Source organism: Hylobates moloch, unplaced genomic scaffold (genome assembly GCF_009828535.3).
Source record: "Hylobates moloch isolate HMO894 unplaced genomic scaffold, HMol_V3 SCAFFOLD_8, whole genome shotgun sequence".
Classification (NCBI taxonomy): Eukaryota; Metazoa; Chordata; class Mammalia; order Primates; family Hylobatidae; genus Hylobates; species Hylobates moloch.
Window position 1 is genome coordinate 72,591,404 of NW_026652283.1, and position 21,747 is coordinate 72,613,150.

General features: G+C 52.1%; 1 protein-coding gene and 2 long non-coding RNA genes across 4 annotated transcripts in view; 1 reads left to right on the forward strand and 2 right to left on the reverse strand.

Annotated features, from left to right (window-relative positions):
• Positions 1–21,747, reverse strand: part of LOC131384146 (uncharacterized) — a 48,893-nt gene that overhangs the window by 5,533 nt on the left and 21,613 nt on the right. Inside the window, exon 3 of one of the 2 annotated variants that reach the window (XR_009214712.1) lies at positions 17,669–17,806. The exons of the other annotated variant lie outside the window; for it this stretch is intronic. This is a non-coding gene — a long non-coding RNA (uncharacterized LOC131384146). Of the gene's footprint in view, positions 1–17,668; positions 17,807–21,747 lie in introns of those variants that run through there. 2 annotated transcript variants of the gene reach the window in all.
• LOC131384148 (uncharacterized) lies at positions 1,289–8,181 on the reverse strand. Its single transcript, XR_009214715.1, has 3 exons — positions 7,201–8,181; positions 6,983–7,075; positions 1,289–5,102 (listed from the first exon to the last, which is right to left on the reverse strand). It is a non-coding gene; the product is annotated as an uncharacterized LOC131384148 (long non-coding RNA).
• On the forward strand, positions 2,461–20,970 carry NECTIN4 (nectin cell adhesion molecule 4). Its single transcript, XM_032161225.2, has 9 exons — positions 2,461–2,795; positions 12,064–12,423; positions 14,261–14,551; positions 15,528–15,648; positions 17,231–17,379; positions 17,614–17,770; positions 18,188–18,263; positions 18,684–18,758; positions 19,098–20,970. The coding sequence occupies exons 1-9, from the start codon at positions 2,717–2,719 to the stop codon at positions 19,320–19,322; spliced, it is 1,533 nt and encodes a 510-aa protein (XP_032017116.1). The 5' UTR covers positions 2,461–2,716; the 3' UTR covers positions 19,323–20,970.

Sequence of the window (21,747 nt, forward strand, 5' to 3'; positions counted from 1 at the left end):
TAGGTATTTGTGAAATGAGGAGAGAGAGAGATCCCTACCTCCATCTAAGGCCTGGAGTGGGCTGCTGGACTCCAGTGCTCCCTCTCAGGCCCTGTGGTGCCCTTAGCCTATTGCAAGGCTGCATCATACCCATGAAAAAATGAGTATAACCATACCCTAACTCCACCTCTGGACAGTTCTGCCTCCCTTCCATGCTCTGTATGGCCAGAGTTCAGGGTGAGTGATTAAGGGGCCCAACCAGGGGTTCAGAGACATTCTGACTGGTAGCACTTTCACAGGGGTATACTGTGAATGGATAGGCTGAAGGAGATTGGATATCCATCTTGTGAACTAACTGCTTTTCCACTCCTGTGCCTCAGTTTCTCCTGTGGCTTCCTGTACCTGGAGGGGTGAATCCGTGGGAAGGAAAGCAGCTCCTCCGAAAGCACGTGATAGGATCCAAGGTGTGATAATTATAACACGGGATGCTCCCCCTCCCATTCCCGCTGGCCCTACTCCACCCCTGCCACAGTGGATCTCAAAGCATCATCTGGGTGGGGCTGTTCCCCTGGCACAGGTGGGGACCTGAAGAAGGGAAGGGGTTGGAGGTGGAGAGAAACTGGGGAATTCTGGCATCCGGCCTGGCCTTTAAGGGCCTCTGACCTGCAGGAAATAGCCCCTGAAGAAGAGGTCACTGCCGTGGTCATTGCTGACAGTTGGCATCTAGAGCCAGAGTTGGGGTCATAGTCCAGCGACAGGAGTAAAGTCCAGGTCACAACCCCAGTTCAGGATAGTAACTCACGGCCAGTCAGGATCTCTGCTTTACTGATCCTACTTCACCACCCTTTCCATCCAGACAACTCATTTATTCAGAAATGCATGCCTTCACCAAAATGTAGTCAGTTCCCATGAAATTCTGTGGCCTGTCCTAGCATGGAAAACTGAGATAAGATTATAAAACAAGCCCACCTTTCAAGGAGTTCACAGGCTACAACTCTTGCCCTGTCCCGCAATTTAATACATTTACTGACTCCCTGGCACACAGCAGGCCTCAATCAATGTTTTTTTGACTTGAAGCTTGCAATTTAGTTAAGGAGATAAGATGTGCACAAATTATGAGCACGTAAGCTATAATAAAAGGACTAGCAAAGGCTGAGGAAGAATAGAAGAAAGATTAATTTGGGGTGGGAGGAGCAGAGAAGGCTTCAAGAAGATGTGGCATTTGAGGTCAGCTTTGAAAGATGAATAAGAGTTTGACAGGTAGGGTTGGTGGGGATGGTGGTGGTAGAAAATCTACATAGAACAACTCTTCCTTACTGCTTCTTTATTCCTCCTTTCTGCCTTCTCCAGATGGAAGGGTCCTATTGCAAAACTTTAACCTATATTTTTTTCTTCTCCCACGTCTATCTCTATATTTACCTGGTTTTGGTTTTAGCCCTAGTCTGCAAGTGATGTTGCCCCTCCCCTTCGCTAAATTTTCAGTGGGCTCAGAATATGCCCTCTCCCTCTGGCTATCCCAGGGAGAGCAGTAAGGTTTTGTGTAACTTGGCGGTCACTTTTTCTGCATTCAGAATGGAAACACATGGTCTGACAAGGATGTATTTATAGGAATACAGGGCCAGAGTACTTGAAATTAAGATTGTCCTTGCAAAGTCCAGACATGTGGTCTTGTCCAATGACCTTGGAGTAAACTGGGTAAAATGACCATGGAGAGGGTAGAGAGGAACCTCTCTCCATTTGAGTTGTGCTGCTGAGCTTTTGGGACTCCTGGCCAGGTAACAAGGTATTGAAGCTGAGAGAGGGCCCTGATAGGGAAGCCAGGAACCCCTAGGGCTAATTCCTTGGCCACTTCCTTGGCTTCTTCTATATGGAGTTGGAGTTAGAGGAGTTACGTAAGTTCTTTCTCAGGGGTCTTTGAACTACTTCCCTACCTCAGGGATAGAGGTGTCTGAGCAAACCATGAGACTAAGTTGTGTGTCCTCTGGCAAGTCCCTCCCCTTCTCTGGGCCTTGGTTTTCTCATCTGAAGAATGAAATATACAGCGCAGCACTGACAGACTCCTTCCTCAGTTCTGGCCTTCTCCGATTCTGTGGCTCCAAAGCTGAGACCCTCCAGGAGATCCGGGAACTTGTCAAGGCCCCCAAGAGGTAGCAAGGCTAGCTGGGGTGTGGGATGCTTGGGTTCCTTTCTACCCACAAGGGCCTTGCCCCTGTTCATCCTGGCCTGGCCTGGTGCCCTGGGCCTCCTTTAGCTCTGACCCTTACCTCTCCCTTCATAGCCCCTTCCACATACTCGCAGGTAAAGCCTGGAGCTGAGGATGGGACCCCACCGACCCCACCCAGGTCCTTCCCTCCTTCCCTCCCTCCCTGGCGCCCATTAGCTAGCCCAGGCCATGGGGGCGGTGGCTGCTGAGTCTCCGTGCCAGGCCCAGCCCCCAGAGACGCACCTGTTCTGACCTGCTGAGCAGGTTCCCAGGTTTCTGCCGTCGTTGTTGGCCACAGCGTGGGAAGTAGCTCTGGGGGAGCTCGGAGCTCCCGATCACGGCTTCTTGGGGGTAGCTACGGCTGGGTGGGTAGAACAGGGCCGGGGCTGGGTCCCCTAGTGGAGACCCAAGTGCGAGAGGCAAGAACTCTGCAGCTTCCTGCCTTCTGGGTTAGTTCCTTATTCAAGTCTGCAGCCGGCTCCCAGGGAGATCTCGGTGGAACTTCAGAAACGCTGGGCAGTCTGCCTTTCAACCATGCGCCTGTCCCTGGGAGCCGAGACGTGGGGGCCTGAGGCCTGGCTGCTGCTGCTGCTACTGATGGCATCATTTACAGGTAGGACTTGCCTGAACCATCAGGACACTTGCTTCTGAGCCCAACCTGGCACTGACACACATGCACAAACACATAGACACACAGGCACGCACACACACACACATTCTCCTTTCTTTGACTCTGAACTGAGGAGCCAGTCTCTCTCTCTCCTACCCCCAGCTTCCAGCAGTGCCCCCAGAAAAGCCAGTATAGCCCTTCCCCTTCATGTTCCCTCCCAGCCCCCAGGCCAGGTCACTATGTCTGGGGGTCACTAAGCCTTGCCTAGGCCTGAGCTGTCTTGGGAAATAGACATGGTGACCCAGTGCAGGTGGGCAGGCAGGTGGGACTTGTGAGGATCCTGTTCACCACAGGGTTTCCTGGAGGTGCCTTGGCCTACCCCCTGGGCTCTGGAACGGCTGCCTGGAACTGGGGCTGACTCAGGGCTCAGCTGGTTTCTGCAGTCATCAGAGTGCAGGAAGCCTGATGCCTAGAGAATGGATGGGGGATTTCTATTTCCTTCTCTTCTCTCCATGGTGTTCTAGAGCACCAGGACTGGGGCACCTGTTGGGGACTATAGGAGAGCTGAGAACGCCTGTCACTCCGACCCTTCCCTTTCCCTGGGCACAGTATTAGGTGCCAGGGTGGTAATAAGGGGGTTTAGATGGGTGGGGGTCTAAGGTAGGGAACCTTCTAGATAGGGTGTGGTCCTCATTTGTTCATCTCCTGTTCCCCCATTTTCTTAACTAGATGCCTTGTATTACTCCTCACCTCCTGTCTGTCTAATGCATATAGAGCAAATATGAATTATAGGAATGTATAATCTTCAGAGTGGAGGAGAGTGTGTGTCCGTGTGTGTGCACAGTGAGACCTCAGTGGGATTCCATAGGCTGTTCCTACGGTAATGAGTAACAGAAATATTTCTCCTTCAAAAGATAGGGCCAGATCTGGACAGGATAGTTTGATTCTCAGGCCCAGGAGCAGTAGCAAGGGAGCCTCTGTTGCCCAGCAAGATCTAGCAGTGATTCCCCTACCTCCATCTCCAGCCAAAGCTTTGAGGAGGGGAAAAAGGCCTAGATGTGTGGATTGGTGGAGGTATGGGCTGCTCCAACTCTGATTTTATTATAGGTCATGGGCCCAGCCTCCAGTCATAGGATACTGAGCTCCTACCCCTGCCATCCCCTCACAGTCCCCTACCACCTGTGTTTTAATTCCCGTCTTCCAGATAATCCTTCTCACTTGTTTAGGTCAAAAAGGTGGAGCCTAGTTGCTGGAGTTGGGGAACCAGCAGTCACTTTCCTGTGGGATCTACCCACACCTAAAGAGTGGAGTCATGCCATCTCAGGACTTGGAAGAGATCAAAGAGATCACCACTCCAACTCTCTCATTTTACAGATGAAAAAACTGAGAGAGGCAAGTGAGATCTGCAAGATTACTCAATGTTAGGAGTAGACACACATGCACACACACAAACATCTCTTTCCTTTGACTGTGAACTGAGGAGCCAATCTCTCTCTCCCACCCCCAGCTTCCAGCAGTACCCCCAGAAAAGCCAGTGTAGCCCTTCCCTTTCATGGTCCCTCACAGCCCCCAGGCCAGGTCACTATGTCTGGAATCCCTGATTACCTCTGCTCAGTGTTAGGAACATAACCAGGGTTAGTGTCTTGGTGTTCTCACTCTAAGTTCATTGAAGAATAGTACATTTGAGTGCACACTGGGTACAGCCTGGGTACTAGATGCTGGAGATGCAATGGTGACTGCATCACATGGTTCTTGCCTTCCTTTTCCATGATGGCAAAACTGTTCTTACTAAGAGAAGCCCAGGGAAGGGGAAAGGAGACCCCCTTCTAGTTAGACATCATGCAATGCCTGACAGTAAGGGAGGAAGCCTGGCTCCAGATTGCCCCAGGAAGCTGGTACCTGGTAGGAGGCCACTTTGCTGCTGCTGCAGCTACAACTTGCACAGAGCTGAGGTTGCTCTGGGGGCTGGAGACTCCTAGCCTGAGGATCAGATGGTCCTACCTCCACTACCACCCCCATTCTGGCTTTTCTGTGTGTAGACTCTCCTTAATGGCTCCCGGGAACCTGGAATGTTTCATGTCTCTGAAAAAATCCTTGGACTGGGAAGTCAGGAGGCTCGGGTCCAGATCCCGTTTCCGCTATTAATCTATTTGGTAATCTTGGGCAGCGATGAAACCAGACTTCAGTAGACCGAGAGCTAGGACCAGATGATCTCTATTGACCTTCCAGCTCTGAAATACGATGACTCTGTGATGGTCCAGACCTGGCTGAAGTGGGGTGCTGGGGTGTTGGAAGGGTCACTGGGTCTGGCTGTGGAGGTAGGAGGAGGAAAGGGTTCTGGTCCCATCTCTCAGAGGGTACCAGAGTACCTTTCCCCAGGATACTGCCTTCCTGGCCCTACTGCAAATTCACCCCCCACCCAAATCCTGGGACATTAGAGCTCTGAGCCCCAGGGCCCTGCCCCACCCCTGACAGGGAAAGGAGCCCAGGCTTGGGAGGCGCCTCAGCACCACAGCTCTTTGTCTCTCCTTAATGGGTTGAGTTTCCGGGTGAGGTCTCCTCCCTTCTCCCTCCCCATCTCTTGCCCTGGGGCTGAGGGACCCAAATCCACGAGACACCCCTCCGCCCTTTAGGATCCTAGTCCCTAGCTCTTTGTCGGGTTCAGGAGCTCTGCAGGACCAGAGGGCGAGTGGTGCTCTGCGTTCTGAGGTCTGCCTTCTGGGGGTTAGGATCAGCTTTCTGTCTGAGGTTAGTTTCCTCGAAAGGGAGGGGCCCATCCTTACTTTTCTACTCCTGCTTACAGGGGGGTCAGGCCCTTTCCTATAGGACCTACCCAAACCCGGGGAAGCCAGCAAGGGAGGTGATGAGAACTGGGAGAATCCCAGGGAAGCCCTGTGACCCCAGTGACCTTGTTCCCACCCTAGTGTTTAAGGAGGCCGGGCCAAGGAGACCCTAGCTACAGAGATGAGGAGGTTAGAGTTCATGATTCCATCAGCCGGACCACAGCCTCAGGATCTGGGGGTCCTCTAGGCAAAGTGAATGGGGATTAGCTACTTTGGGGCAAAAGCCCAGTGAGGAGAGAATGATTGGATGTTCTAGTCTGCAAAAACTTGCACTTGTTCCGACCGAAGTCTAGGCAGAGAGAAGGGATGGAGGTGATGCGGGAAACGAAGTCAGAAGGGAAGGGAGTAGAGAAGCCTAGGGTCTTAATTTGGGAAGAGAATCTAAATGAGGAGGGGGCCAGGCTTGGTGGCTCATGCCTATAATCCCAGCACTTTGGGAGGCCAAGGCAGGTGAATCCCTTGAGGCCAGGAGTTTGAGACCAGCCTGGGCAACACGGCAAAACCCCGTCTCTACAAGAAATAAAAAAGTTAGCCAGGCATGGTGGCATACCTGTGGTCCCAGCTACTTGGGAGGATTGCCTGAATCCAAGGAGATTGAGGTTGCAGTGAGCCATGATCGCGCCACTACACTCTAGCCTGGGTGACAGAGTGAGACTCTGTGTCAAAAAAAAAAAAAAAGAGGAGGTGAAGTTCAGAACTGGGGAGGCATCTGCCATGCCTCCTGAAGGAAGGCTGTGGAGAAGGCGGCTGAGGTCACTCTTTCACTGGAACAGGAAGCCTTTGGCCTCAGGAGGTTTTCTCATAGTTTTCTGGCCACCCCCACCCCCTTCCCTCTAAATCTGGTGTGTCCTGAGAGCTGGAGTTGAGGCTGTGATTTGGGATGGGGCAGAGCTGGCCATGGTGGGTGGAGGGGCAGTGCGGAGCAGGGGTTAGGATCTCAGGAGTTTGGGAGAAGCTGAATCCTGGTTCTCCCACCCACAGTGTGGCTGTTGTGGTGACTCAGCCAGGCTCAGACTCTGGCTCCGGGGGGTTTAGGGGACTTATCTGTGCTGGGAGCTGTGTCTGGGCCAGAGTGGGGCTGCCTCAAGGCCTGTCCTCCCCATTGTTCTCATCTCCCTTTGTGATTGTGTGGCCCTCCTCCCCAGACACTAATCTGTGGGTGGGCGTTATGCCCAGGCTGGGAAGCTCTCACTAAGCTGGGGGGCTTAGGACAATGGGGGGTAAGTGAGGGAGGTGGATGAAGGCGGAGAGGGAATCTTCTGGTTTTTAAAGTTCCTTAGCACTCCAAGGCCAAGGTTATGGAGGAAAGAGTGGATGGAAGGGGGATTGCTGGGTTGTCTGTGTCACCTGTCCTGGATGGGGAGCTTTGGTGCGTCCCTCCCAGGTCCTTTCTCACTCCAAACTCACCCACATACTCCAGCTCTCAGGTGGAGGTTGTTGCTATCAGGTAAGGGGAGGCAGGAGTTAACAAAGGAGCATGAGACCCTAGACAGCCTGGACCCCTCCCCCTAGCCCCAGGCAGAATTCCCCTCACCTCCCCCAAACCCACACCAGACAACCCTTACCCAGGCCTGGAGCCAGAGCTGGTTTTTCTGGTGGTGGCAGCAGCAGAGCCCTGACAGAGATTCCCAGGGAGAGGCCTCCTTGGGGGGCCAGAGCTGCTGAGGAGCCCAGGGGAGTGGCTGGGGGTAGTGGTGAGAAGGGTGGGAGTCCTTTTAGTAGGAACCTGAGGAGCAAGGGGAGAGGGAACATTTGTTTTGTTCTGCTGGGGAGTCCTTAATGGCAAGTTCCCATCACCTGGAGGGACAGTGACCTCATCTCTGGGTACTTCCACCTTGAGCCTGAAATGAATATGTCTTCAGGTCTTGGGGTAAGGTGGGGAAGGATGCTGGGGTAACATTCCAGGCAGGATGCAGAGGCAAAGGCTACAGCCACATACCACTGACCAATGGCAGCTGAGACAGAGAGACATGTGGAAGCCAAGATAAACCGACAGCAAAATATTTACTATGTGTGCAGAGTTCCGCGAGAGAAGAACGCACTCCATGCATACAGAGGGTGTGACACGCACACGGAATCATGTGTGCACACACATTCACACATACTGATACACAGCTCTTCCCTCTGGACACAGACAAGTAAGTACGTATACGCCCCTAAGATAAGATATGAAAACATATATGTGCCAAACACCCACCAGTTTATGCAAGGCGATAGCCTCACATGCGTTTGAACCAGCACTAAGACTGGCCAGGCCCTTAGCCACAGCTCCCCATACACAAAAAACTCATACTTAGTCCCTTCCTCCTTCTCACAGACCCACCTCTAGGATCCCCTACATTCACACCTGTAAGTCCCAGCAGGGAATACTGATGGAGAAAGGCCCCTCATAAAGAAAAGATACTTCCTTAAAGATGCTCTTGATGGCTGGGTGTCAGCAAGTGCCAGCCTCAGTTTCCCCTCCTGAGATCAGAGGCCAGGCTCACATAGAAAGGAAAGTTGAGACCCAGGCATAGGGTGGGGAACAGCCAGCCCAAACCTGGAATGGAGGGCCTGTCTGGGAGCGGGCGGGGTACACAAAGGGCTGGGCTCCAAAGAGGCCCGTGGGGGCCTGGCCAGGGTGGGGGAGGCCAAGGGCAGGGATCCCGTCTGGCCAGTTGGGCCTGTTCTCTCCCTTGCGCAAGGTGGTGGTGGCTGTGGCTAGGCTTGCTGCTGTGAGGCAGCTTCTGAGTCACCAAGGCTCCTGACCAGCGTCCTGGTGCTCCAGGGAGGAGGGGTGAGAGGGTCAGAGGGAGGAGTGTCCAACCAGCCGGAGTCCACCAGCCTCAGTAAACAATTTGCAACAGAAGGGTCTGTGGGCTTGGCCTGGCCTGGCCACCACATGCCCGCAAGGTGAACTCACCAGGCAAGCGATGTGTCTCCTTTGGTCTGATGACATCATCATGCTGACGCCAGGCTGACACTGGGTGGAGGAGAGAAGGAGGAGGCAGTCCTGGCCTGCCCTGGCCTGGAAACCTGGACTTCTGGGTCTGTTTAGCCAAGGACAGGGATTCTAGGGCCCAAATTCTATTTTCTCTTCTCTTGTACCCTAGGGTGGTAGGGGGGTACGCAGCTGGAGGAGGGTGTTGCCTCAGGCTGAGATGTTCCTACTAAATAGTGGATTTAGAACAATGAGGATCTGTGGGAGATATCCAGAAGGGAATTTCCTGTTTTACTGGGTTCCTCGGTCTGTGAAGCTTCAGTTTGTCCCCTAGGGGTGGGGATCGTGGACTCACAGGTGAGAACATGGAGGATTGAGATTCAGGCATGCGCTGGGTATCTAATGCCTGCTGTACCCTAAGAAGGTATTTTCCAAGGGAAATATAGGTGATTAGTGGTGGGGAGGCAGCAGGTGGTTGGCTAGTATAGGAATAGGGATGGAAAATATGCCATCTGATATTGTCTCAGAAATAGTCTTTAGAAAGGTTTGAGTGTCCTAATGGGGCAGGTCTTGGGATCCCTGTGACCTTCACAGACACCAGCGTTTGAAGCAGAGGATATGTTGTGCTGGAGATCCCCTTCCCAAGCTCACTCACAGCCCTTCCTTGGCAGCCCTGTTCTTTCCAGTGCCAGCAGGAGAAGAAGCCTGGGAGGGGTGCGGGTGGTTAGCTGGACTCCCAGGCTGGGCTGGGTGGGACCAGCATTAGCTTACGCAGGTCAGGGCCCTGGTATCTGGCCCTGCAGGTCTATCCTGTCCCATCTGGGCCCTCTCAGCACCTAACAGCATCCTTCTTCCCTCTCCTTCTGGTAGCAGGGCCACAGGAACCCCTTCCTGTGCTCTATGTGCTGCCTCACTAAAACTCTCTGATCCATTCTGGTGGGGCTTCATTTCCTCCCTCCATGCCTGCCTCCTTCCAACCCTATTTTTTTCCTCTGTCCAGTCTGGAGGTGCTCCCTTTGGCAGTGAACCCAATTAGCTAGCCCAGCCTATCCTGCCTCCACCCCAAGGTTACCATGTAATGTTCCTCCCTGGCCTGTCCAATGCTTGTTCCTCCTCATTTTTTGGGGGGGGGGGGATGGCATCTCGCTTTGTTGCCCAAGCTGGAGGTCAGTGGCATGATCTTAGCTCACTGCAACCTCCACCTCTTGGGTTCACCAATTCTCCTGCCTCAGCCTCCCGAGTAGTCAGGACTACAGGCGCCCGCCACCACGCCCATCTAATTTTTTTATTTTTAGTAGAGACAGGGTTTCACCATGTTGGCCAGGCTGGTCTCAAACTCCTGACCTCAGGTGATCTGCCTGCCTCAGCTTCCCAAAGTGCTGGGATTAGGGTGTGAGCCACTGTGCCCAGCCTGTTCCTCCTCATTCTATACTTTCCTTCTGTCTCTCTCATTTATTAATTCACCTGTTCATTCATTCACTTGGTCAATAAATGTTGACGGAACCCACATACCACTGAGCACTAAATCAGAAACAATGGTTCCATATGTGATGTGAGGCCCAGAAAATAGGGATAAAGTGCTGTGACAGGAGTGAAAGCAGGGTGCTGGGGAGCACAGAAGAAGGGCACCTAATGCTGCCTGGGGTGGGGGTGGGAGGAGGGAGGACTCCTGCTGGAAATGATGTCTAAGCAGAGTCTTAAATGATGAGTAGGCGCTACCAGACATAGGGAGGAGGCATTCCAGGCAGGGGGTACAGTGTGAGCAGAGGTGAGGAACAACAAGGTGTGTGGCTTGCTGGGCAGAGGCAGGGACAACACACTGTTGGGGGTTGCTGGGGCACGCATTCCAAGGCAAGGAGCTCCTGCCATCCCAGCATGTTCCTTTGCTCCGCCCCCAGGCCCCAATCCCCATATTTCACTTTTGATTCCATGACTCCAAATTTATTTTCTTCCCAACAATGAACATCCTCAGGCCCTGTCTCCCTCATAAGTTACTCATCCTAGAAATTTAGGAGCTGCCTTTGAGTCCTTCCTCTCCTTCATCTCTCTTTCTGGTCAGTGACCAAATCCCTGTCAAATCTCCCCCTGGAACTGTCCCCTCCTCTCCACCCTAGCGCTACTGCACCCAGGCTGCAGCTGCAGCCTTCAGTGACTGCCCCTCACCACTTGCTCATGGCACTCCCTGGCTAAGGAACCTTCAGTGACTCCCCATTTCCTCTTGATCAAGTCTGAATTCCTTTGCTGGTATGGAAGTTCCCCAGTGATTTGGCCCCACCCAGCCCAAACCATATTTTCCACTCCTGCTCAACACACACACCCTGTCTTAGGCTGGGTCCTCTCCTCTTTGCTTCCTAAACAAGCCACCTTCTCCATCTCCTTGGTGTTTGCTCACCGTGGTCCCTGACTTAGAATGCCTTTCCAGGCCTCTCTCCCTCCTAATCCTACCCAACTCATGTATGGGGCCCTCCCAAATGATTCAGTCCCATAGTGATTGCCCCATCCCACGGTTGGCCTGTAACACACCCCGAGCACTAAATCAGAAACCATCATCACATGTTTCCATATGTGTCTCCATATGTATCTCTTGCTCCTGAGCAGAACTCAAGTCCCATGAGAGCAGGGAGTGGATCCTTATTTGCAGATAAGGTAACATGATGGATAGCTCTGATTCCAGAATCCCTGAGGGCTTCATTAATATGCAAAATACTAGTCCTTTGTACTAGCCCTTTGTCCCTTGTCCTCCGATTATGGCTTACAATTCTGACCCGGTTGCTGTGTGTCTGCCCTGATCTCATCTCTCTGGGCCTCTGACCTGGGCCCTTTCTGTCTTTAGTGGCTTGCTCATTCCTGCCTCTGAGCCTTGGTTCATGCCTTTCCTCCCACATGGAACACTTCCTGCGCTGTGGGAATCCAGGTATCTCATCTTCAAGCCATGAAAAGAATGTTCCAAAGGGCCTACTGAATAGACCCTTCCTACCCTATGTGCCCCATTCCAGACACCAACAGTTTTGGATTCTTGCCGTGGCTCCCGGCCACATTTTCTGAAACTATCCACTTTTTCCTGGTTGGTGGGTTGAACCTCCTCTGAAAGTCTGTTCATGGCTTTCCCTGTTTCTTTGCGCATAAATTCCATTTCCCTGATGACTGTGAGCTCCCTGAGGGCAGAGGCTGGGTCTTCCTGTTCTGTTACAGCCTCCCACCTTGCAACTGCTCAGGGTACAATCCTAGGTTGCAAGAGGGTGTGAGTCTTCCATAAATTGTCTGTGTGGCCTTAGGCAAGCCACTTCCTCTCTCTGGGTCTCAGTTTCCTCATCTGTTAAATGGTGATAATAACGCCTATCTCTTGGGAATGTTTTGTAGATTTAATAAGGTAATGAACTGAATGTGCTTTGCAAGCACAAAATGCTCCAGGAGTTCTGGCCACCTTTGCTGTCATTATCATTGTGACTGTGCTCCCCCAGCTCTGGCAGCACCCCGAATGGTGGCTGTCCCTCTCTGCCCCCTGCAGGCCGGTGCCCCGCGGGTGAGCTGGAGACCTCAGACGTGGTAACTGTGGTGCTGGGCCAGGACGCAAAACTACCCTGCTTCTACCGAGGGGACTCCGGCGAGCAAGTGGGGCAAGTGGCGTGGGCTCGGGTGGACGCGGGCGAAGGCGCCCAGGAACTAGCGCTACTGCACTCCAAATACGGGCTTCATGTGAGCCCGGCTTACGAGGGCCGCGTGGAGCAGCCGCCGCCCCCACGCGACCCCCTGGACGGCTCAGTGCTCCTGCGCAACGCAGTGCAGGCAGACGAGGGCGAGTATGAGTGCCGGGTCAGCACCTTCCCCGCCGGCAGCTTCCAGGCGCGGCTGCGGCTCCGAGTGCTGGGTAAGTGGGGATCTCTGGGTATGGTCTGAGCTGCTGTGGATGCAGGGGGAAGCAGAGATGGGGACTGCAGAGATAGATGGGGCAGAGGTAGAACAGGAATAAAAAGTGGGGTCGTGTTCAGGTGAGGGAGCTTCATGCAGCTAGCTATCCTCGCACCCAATCCAGAAATTCTCTCCAAGTAAGCCCAAAAGCTGGGGAAGAATCCATTTATTAGGAAGTTCTTCCTTCCGACGACATGAAACTCCCTCTGTTACTTTTGCCCTGTGGCAATATGGCACTGGCTTATTCTCTTTTCTGCACAACCACCTTTCCAAAAGCAGAGGCCCTTTGTCATGCCCCACCCAAATCTACTCTTCTCCAAGCTAAACTTACTGGTCCCTGACACAGTTCCACCAAAGACAGTTTCAAAGCCTCTTTAACCATCCTGTGCTCCATGGTATTTTTTACAATGTGGGTCCTGAATGTGGACACAGGCCCAGCTATGGTGTGGTGTGGCCATACACGACCAGTGGGGCTAATACCTTCCTTGATAGGGACCTTCAGTGAATGTGGTCTGAGATCACAACCACTTTTTTTATTTTTTGAAACAGAGTCTCACTCTGTCGCCCAGGCTGGAGTGCAGTGGTGCGATCTCGGCTCACTGCAAGCTCCGCCTTCTGGGTTCACGCCATTCTCCTGCCTCAGCCTCCTGAGTAGCTGGGTCTACAGGCGGCCACCACCATGCCCAGCTAATTTTTTTGTATTTTTAGTAGAGACAAGGTTTCACCGTGTTAGCCAGGATGGTCTCCATCTCCTGACCTCGTGATCCGCTCGTCTTGGCCTCCCAAAGTGCTGGGATTACAGGCATGAGCCATCGCGCCTGGCCACATTCACTTTTTAAACCATCACTTTATATTGTGGGCACTTGTGGTGAACTCTGGACTTATGGTCAAGTTAAGTCTTTTCCATTCTGTGTTAATATTTTGAAGGTAAAAATAAAGGTTTTTGGCTGGGTGAGGTGGCTCACACCCTGTAATCCCAGCACTTTGGGAGGCTGAGGTGGGCAGATCACCTGAGGTCAGGAGTTTGAGACCAGCTTGGCCAACATGGTGAAACCCCATCTCTACTAAAAATACACAAATCAGCTGGGTGTGGTGGTGCGCACCTGTAATCCCAGCTACTTAGGAGGCTGAGGCAGGAGAATTGCTTGAACCCGGGAAGTGGAGGTTGCAGTGAGCCGAGATCGTGCTACCGCACTCCAGCCTGAGCGTTAGTGGGATACTCAGTCTCAAAAGTAAATAAATAAATAAATAAATAAAATAAAGGTTTTTATAGTTTCCCTTTATTCACATATGAGTTAATAACATCAGCCTTGGAGTAAAAATAAAAACCCAAGTGTAAATCTAGGCTTTGTCACCTAATAGCTGATGACTTGGGACAGTCAGTTAACTTCCTTGTGCTTTGGTTTCCTCATTTGGAAAATAGAGATAATAATACCTAACTCACTGTTTGTTGACAGAATTTGAGATAACATTTATAAGGTATTTAGCATAATAGTTGACACATAGTAAATGCTTACTAGATGGTGGTTATTATTAGGTAGATGATATCTGGTTAGGTTTTTAATTACTTCATTATTTTTATTTTTTAAAATGACATATGCTCATTGTAAAAAATTCACGCAGTAGAGAAGGATACAAAGTCACCTGAATTTCTACCATTCATCTGCGTCTCCATGAAATAAGAGAAGGAAAGGGGGCCTGAAAGTTTGTACTTGCGCAAGACTGAAATGCGATGAGTGGAGGCCTCCTGACAGGGATTGTGCAGACCCGTGACCCCTGCCTTTCCCCATTTGCAGTGCCTCCCCTGCCCTCACTGAATCCTGGTCCAGCACTAGAAGAGGGCCAGGGCCTGACCCTGGCAGCCTCCTGCACAGCTGAGGGCAGCCCAGCCCCCAGCGTGACCTGGGACACAGAGGTCAAAGGCACAACGTCCAGCCGTTCCTTCAAGCACTCCCGCTCTGCTGCCGTCACCTCAGAGTTCCACCTGGTGCCTAGCCGCAGCATGAATGGGCAGCCACTGACTTGTGTGGTGTCCCATCCTGGCCTGCTCCAGGACCAAAGGATCACCCACATCCTCCACGTGTCCTGTAAGTACTTGGATGCTTGGGTAGGGAGGCCCAAGGAGTTCTTAGCAGATAGGTGAGATGCCATAGGTCCCTGAGCCATGCCAGGCTGGCCAGCCTGGGTCCTGGAGGCTATAGTATGTGACAGAGCACTAGTCCAAATGTGGAAGACCTGGAGTCCGATCCCAGAGGATAGACCTCTCTGAGCTTCTGTGTCCTTATCTTTACAAAGGAGATTGCCTTGTTTCACAGGGTTATTGGGAGAATCAATTATAAACATGGAATTGAAAGCACTTTCTAAAATATTAGTTTAGGATTTGGAAATAGATAAACTTAGACAAGCCCTAGTTCTACTTAGCAGCTGTTATTCAATCTTGTTAGGCTTCATTTTCTTCATCAGCAAAATGGGTATAATTATTTATAACTCATACCAACTTTAGAGGGTTTTGATGGGAAATAGAAACTATGAACGCAGAGCAACTCACACAGTGCTTAGCACATTGAAGGTGCTTGGTAAATGGTAGATATTGTTTTCCCAGTATTAGATTTCAAGCCTCTGGAGGGGATAAGACTGTTTTCAGCATTTGGCTTAAAGTAGGTCCTCAACAAATGTTTTTTGAAGAAATGAATGAACTAGTAGGATTGTTACACCTTTGAAGAATCAGGCAACATTTATTTAGCACCTGTTCTATGACTAGCACTATGCTAGGCAACACAAGACATCCAGAAAATGTTTGATGGATCACTACCTTGAGGGACTTCTGGTCTCATTGTACAGGTAAACCAATATAAACTCTCTGAGCTTAGAGAGGTGAGGGAACAGTGTGGCCAGGAGCTGTCAGCAGGGTGGGGCTAGGCTAGGTTTGGCAGCAGATGAGCAGGATGGAGAAGGGCAAGGGGAGGGTATTTCAGGAAGGGTGGGGTGGGGACAGGGCACTTTGAGGCACCACATGATCAAAGGCATCATTCCCATTCTTTCTCCTCCCACTTCCCATTCCAGTCCTTGCTGAGGCCTCTGTGAGGGGCCTTGAAGACCAAAATCTGTGGCACGTTGGCAGAGAAGGAGCTATGCTCAAGTGCCTGAGTGAAGGGCAGCCCCCTCCCTCATACAACTGGACACGGTAAGGGCCCAAGCCTGGGGAAGGCTTAACTTGAGACTAGGTTCCTCCCCTCTCAGGACCAGGATATACCACTATGGAATGAGACAATATATTCTGAGCCCCCAAATACGTTGGGGTATGTGTTCAGATCTCTTGTATTATTATACTCATTATACAAGAACACAAATATTATTGGTTTGCCCAGGGAATCTAAGATACATGGTCATTAGTAGGGAATAAATGGATAAGCCCTTAAATATTTTGTCTTTTATTTTATTTATTTTAGTTTTGAGACAGAGTCTTGCTCTGTCTCCAGGCTGGAGTGCATGGCATGATCTCGGCTCACTGAAACCCCCGCCTCCTGGGTTCAAGCAGTTCTCCTGCCTCAGCCTCCCGAGTAGCTGGGATTACAGGCGCGCACCACCCCGCCCAGCTAATTTTTGTATTTTTAGTAGAGACAGGGTTTCACCATGTTGGCCAGGCTGGTCTCGATCTCTAGACCTCATGATCTGCCCACCCTGGCCTCCCAAAGTTCTGGGATTACAGGCATGAGCCACCATGCCCGGCCCTTGTCTTTTATTTTTATTTTTTTGAGATGGAGTTTCGCTCTGTTGCCCAGGCTGGAGTGCAGTGGTGCGATCTTGGCTCACTGCAACCTCTGCCTGCCGGTTCAAGAGATTCTCCTGCCTCAGCCTCCCAAGTAGCTGGGATTACAGGTGTGTGCCAGCATGCCCAGCTAGTTTTTTGTATTTTTAGTAGAGATGGGCTTTCACCATGTTGACCACGCCAGTCTCGAACTCCTGACCTCAGGTGATCTTCCCGCCTCGGCCTCCCAAAGTGCTGGGATTATAGTCGTGAGCCACCGTGCCCGGCCTTGTCTAACTTTTAAATTGTGAAATATAACACAATATTTCGATATTAATATTTTATCTATTTATGTGAGTGCATAAAATGCACAAGACAGCTGTGTCTTTTTCTAATTGTTGTTAAGCCAACACTCCTATAACCACCACAATATTGCTAGCACCTCAAAAACACCCACTACCTCCAGTTCCCTCAAGGCATCCTTGGCCTTTTTCCAAGGTCTGAAATATCTAGAGAGTCAGGGAGAGGTTGGGTACACATGTGTGTGAGCCCATGATGGGCATGTTCTCACATGTGAGCATATGAGCGATGCATGTGGCCTTGTGCCTGGGGCTATGTTTGTGCATCCTGCCATGCAACGTCACGGGTGTTGGAGCAGGCAGTCACATTTTCCAATTACCTCTACACCCAGCTAGGAGTGGAGTGTCCTGTTGTGTGGACTTTATAACATGTGTACCTGGTATCTAGTGTTGGATGACGTGATGCCTGTGGAAGCATGTGAGATGGCACACGTGTGGATCATCCCCGGGTGTGTGTGTGGGGTGCCCAGGTCAGGCTGGGCAGCAGGGAGAAAGGACCTCTGCCTAGACCTGCCTGGTGGAGGGAGGGGCACCGTGGGAACAGCCGGCGGCTCTGGGTGACGTCATGGGGGTGGAGGGTGGAGAGCTGTCTGGACACGTTGGGTGGTGGTGGCTTCAGCCCTTCCCGGCTAGCACCCTTCAGCTTCCCTGTCTTCCAGGCTGGATGGGCCTCTGCCCAGTGGGGTACGAGTGGATGGGGACACTTTGGGCTTTCCCCCACTGACCACTGAGCACAGCGGCATCTACGTCTGCCATGTCAGCAATGAGTTCTCCGCGAGGGATTCTCAGGTCACTGTGGATGTTCTTGGTAAGCACTGGGGCAGAAGGGACAAGGGACCTGGGCCAAGGGCTTGGTGGGGGCAGCAGGAAGCAAGACAGAGACAGTGAATTGGGAAAGTGTTTATTCAGAGGGGGCTGGGCTGTGTGTCTTGCAGACAATCAAACTGAGGTGTGGTTTTAGATGTTTTGCGGGGGAGCTGTGAGGTCTGGGGTGGGTTGTGGCTGCAGGCTTCCACCTCAGACAGTGGCCTGTCTCCAGCAGACCCCCAGGAAGACTCTGGGAAGCAGGTGGACCTAGTATCAGCCTCGGTGGTGGTGGTGGGTGTGATCGCTGCACTCTTGTTCTGCCTTCTGGTGGTGGTGGTGGTACTCATGTCCCGATACCATCAGCGCAAGGCCCAGCAGATGACCCAGAAATAGTGAGTACTGGGCACTCCTGGGTGGGTAGAACTAAGCTGGGAACAAAGAAGAGGATAGCAGGAGGTGGGCCAGGACCGAGGAGACTGGGTGGGCTGAAAACTGAGGAGTTTCAGACTAGAGGTGGGGTCTTTCCAGGGCTGAGAAGGAGCTAAGGGTCTGGAGCACAGATGGAGCACTCAATCCTTCCACCTTAGTGAGGGTCAGATCCATGTGCCTGGATGTTGCCAAGTATGCACACGCACACAGCACACACATGCTCTTCAGCCACACCGCCACCTGCAGCCACACACTCACACTTGCAGGGCCAGCACGGCACCCACACCCTCCAGGCCTGTCTCACTAGGCTCAGCCAGGATAGGCTCACCTTGGGAGGCTGCCACTACCCTCAGCTCCTGACAAGGGTGTGTCTTTCCCAGTGAGGAGGAGCTGACCCTGACCAGGGAGAACTCCATCCGGAGGCTGCATTCTCATCACACGGACCCCAGGAGCCAGGTGTGTGCCAAGGTTGGGTGTATGCATGCAGGGGTGTGGTCGCATTGGGGTCTGCTTGTGCCTGGGCCCCTCTGCAGACCAGGAGCACAGCTCTCTGCTGGGTCAGCCACTGACTCACAGCTGGGGCTGGCCGGGGTAGAGTTGAGAGGGTGTAGCTGCTTTGGGTCTGCTAGGGCTGCTCCAGAAGGCCCCCTTAAGCATTGGCCTAGGGCCTTCTCTGGGAAGCCACCATCAGTTCTGCTTCCAGGCTGGGTTTGTGGTCGCAGTGGGGAAATGAGAATGTTTGTTTCCAGGAGAGAATGGGCCTGTTGGGTTGGGGGACAGGCAAGTAGGGAGGAGGCTGGTGGAGGACAAGAGGGGAAGAGGCTGAGGGGAGGAGGCTGAGCCCTGTTCTAACTGCCCCGTGTCTGGGCCCTGCAGCCGGAGGAGAGTGTAGGGCTGAGAGCCGAGGGCCACCCTGATAGTCTCAAGGACAACAGTAGCTGCTCTGTGATGGTGAGGCCCCCGGCCCCACCGGTGTCCCCACCACTCTCCTCGGGCCCCTGTCCTGGTCCCAGATATGGTGCGTCAGCAGCCCCCTTACCGGTCCCTCTTGCCTTAGCCCTGGCTCATGCAGCCCAGCACCGCATCTCTGCTACATCTTTGTTCTCCCGTCTCCCTCTCCCCATGCCTAACACTTGTTCCTGGTCCCCGATCTCTGGGCCCCTGTGCTTCTGAGGCAACCGTTTCCCCTGCTTGTGCCTGGCCTCTGATCCCACCATGACCCAGCCGTGCCCCACCGTGTCCAGCTGCCCTGCCTTTGTTCCTGACTTGCCCTTTGCCCTTGGTCTCCAGAGCGAAGAGCCCGAGGGCCGCAGTTACTCCACGCTGACCACGGTGAGGGAGATAGAAACACAGACTGAACTGCTGTCTCCAGGTTCTGGGCGGGCCGAGGAAGAGGAAGATCAGGATGAAGGCATCAAACAGGCCATGAACCATTTTGTTCAGGAGAATGGGACCCTACGGGCCAAGCCCACGGGCAATGGCATCTACATCAATGGGCGGGGACATCTGGTCTGACCCAGGCCTGCCTCCCTTCCCTAGGCCTGGCTCCTTCTGTTGACATGGGAGATTTTAGCTCATCTTGGGGGCCTCCTTAAACACCCCCATTTCTTGCGGAAGATGTTTCCCATCCCACTGACTGCTTGACCTTTACCTCCAACCCTTCTGTTCATCGGGAGGGCTCTACCAATTGAGTCTCTCCCACCATGCATGCAGGTCACTGTGTGTGTGCATGTGTGCCTGTGTGAGTGTTGACTGACTGTGTGTGTGTGGAGGGGTGACTGTGTCCGTGGTGTGTATTACGCTGTCATACCAGAGTCAAGTGAACTGTGGTGTATGTGCCACAGGATTTGAGTGGTTGCATGGGCAACACTGTCAGGGTTTGGTGTGTGTGTCACGTGGCTGTGTGTGACCTCTGCCTGAAAAAGCAGGTATTTTCTCAGACCCCAGAGCAGTATTAATGATGCAGAGGTTGGAGGTGAGAGGTGGAGACTGTGGGTCAGACCCAGGTGTGCGGGCATAGCTGGAGCTGGAATCTGCCTCCGGTGTGAGGGAACCTGTCTCCTACCACTTCGGAGCCATGGGGGCAAGTGTGAAGCAGCCAGTCCCGGGGTCAGCCAGAGGCTTGAACTGTTACAGAAGCCCTCTGCCCTCTGGTGGCCTCTGGGCCTGCTGCATGTATATATTTTCTGTAAATATACATGCGCCGGGAGCTTCTTGCAGGAATACTGCTCCGAATCACTTTTAATTTTTTTCTTTTTTTTTCTTGCCCTTTCCATTAGTTGTATTTTTAATTTATTTTTATTTTTATTTTTTTTTTAGCGATGGGGTCTCACTATGTTGCTCAGGCTGACCTTGAACTCCTGGGCTCAAGCAATCCTCCTGCCTCAGCCTCCCTAGTAGCTGGGACTTTAGGTGTACACCACTGTGCCTGCTTTGAATCCTTTACTAAGAGAAAAAAAAAAATTAAAGAAAGCCTTTAGATTTATCCAATGTTTACTACTGGGATTGCTTAAAGTGAGGCCCCTCCAACACCAGGGGGTTAATTCCTGTGATTGTGAAAGGGGCTCCTTCCAAGGCATCTTCATGCAGGCAGCCCCTTGGGAGGGCACCTGAGAGCTGGTGGAGTCTGGAATTAGGGATGTGAGCCTCGTGGTTACCGGGTAAGGTAAAGTTGCATCCACCATTGTTTGTGATACCTTGGGGAGTTGCTTGGACCTGGTGACAAGGCCTCCTGTTCAATGGTGGTATTGGGGAGAGAGAGAGAGCAGTGATTATAGACCAAGAGAGCAGGAGTTCAGGTGAGGTGAAGGAGGTGCTAGGGGTGAGAATGTTGCCTTTCCCCCTGGGTTTTGGATCACTAATTCAAGGCTCTTCTGGATGTTTCTCTGGGTTGGGGCCGGAGTTCAGTGAGGTTTATTTTTAGCTGGCCCACCCAAATACACTCAGCCAGAATACCTAGATTTAGTACCCGAACTCTTCTTAGTCTGAAATCTGCTGGATTTCTGGCCTAAGGGAGAGGCTCCCATCCTTCGTTCCCCAGCCAGCCTAGGACTTTGAATGTGGAGCCTGAAGATCTAAGATCCTAATATGTACATTTTATGTAAATATGTGCATATTTGTACATAAAATGATATTCTGTTTTTAAATAAACAGACAAAACTTGTTGTCTGGTTCCTGTCTTGCCCCTTGAACTGTGTAAGCTCTGAGTCACATACTCTCTGTCTCAGTACCATCCTTCCTGTAGTCCCAAGTAGGGGAAGACTTAGGATGCCTATAGCTGGGAGGGAAAGGGAAAGAATTGGCCTCCACAAGGCCTTTGGCCATCTCTGAGAGTCCCCTGGTAGGAAAGTGGAGCTAAGAACCCTTTCGAGGATGGCCAGTACCTTAGTTTGCAAAGTGTTTTTTTTTTTTTTTTTTTTTTTTTTGAGACGGAGTCTCGCTCTGTCGTCGATCTCCTGACCTCGTGATCCACCCGCCTCGGCCTCCCAAAGTGCTGGGATTACAAGCGTGAGCCACCGCGCCCGGCCAAGTGTTTTAAATTCCTTTTTTGAAGTCTCGCTTTGTCGCCCAGGCTGGAGTGCAGTGGCACTACCTCGGCTCATTGCAAACTCCGACTCCCAGGTTCAAGCGATTCTCTCACCTCAGCCTCCTGAGTAGCTGGGATTACAGGCGCCCGCCACCATGCTCAGTTAGTTTTTGTATTTTTAGTAGAGACAGGGTTTCACCATGTTGGCCAAGCTGGTCTTGAACTCTTGACCTCGGGTGATTCACCCGCCTCAGCCTCCCAAACTGCTGGGATTACAGGCGTGAGCCACTGCGCCCAGCCTGAATTCCTTATTGTACTGGAGACTTAACAACAGCTATGTGAAATAGGCAGCAGTGTACCCTTTTTTACAGGTAAAGAAACTGAAACTCAAGTTAAATGAGTTTTACAGACTCT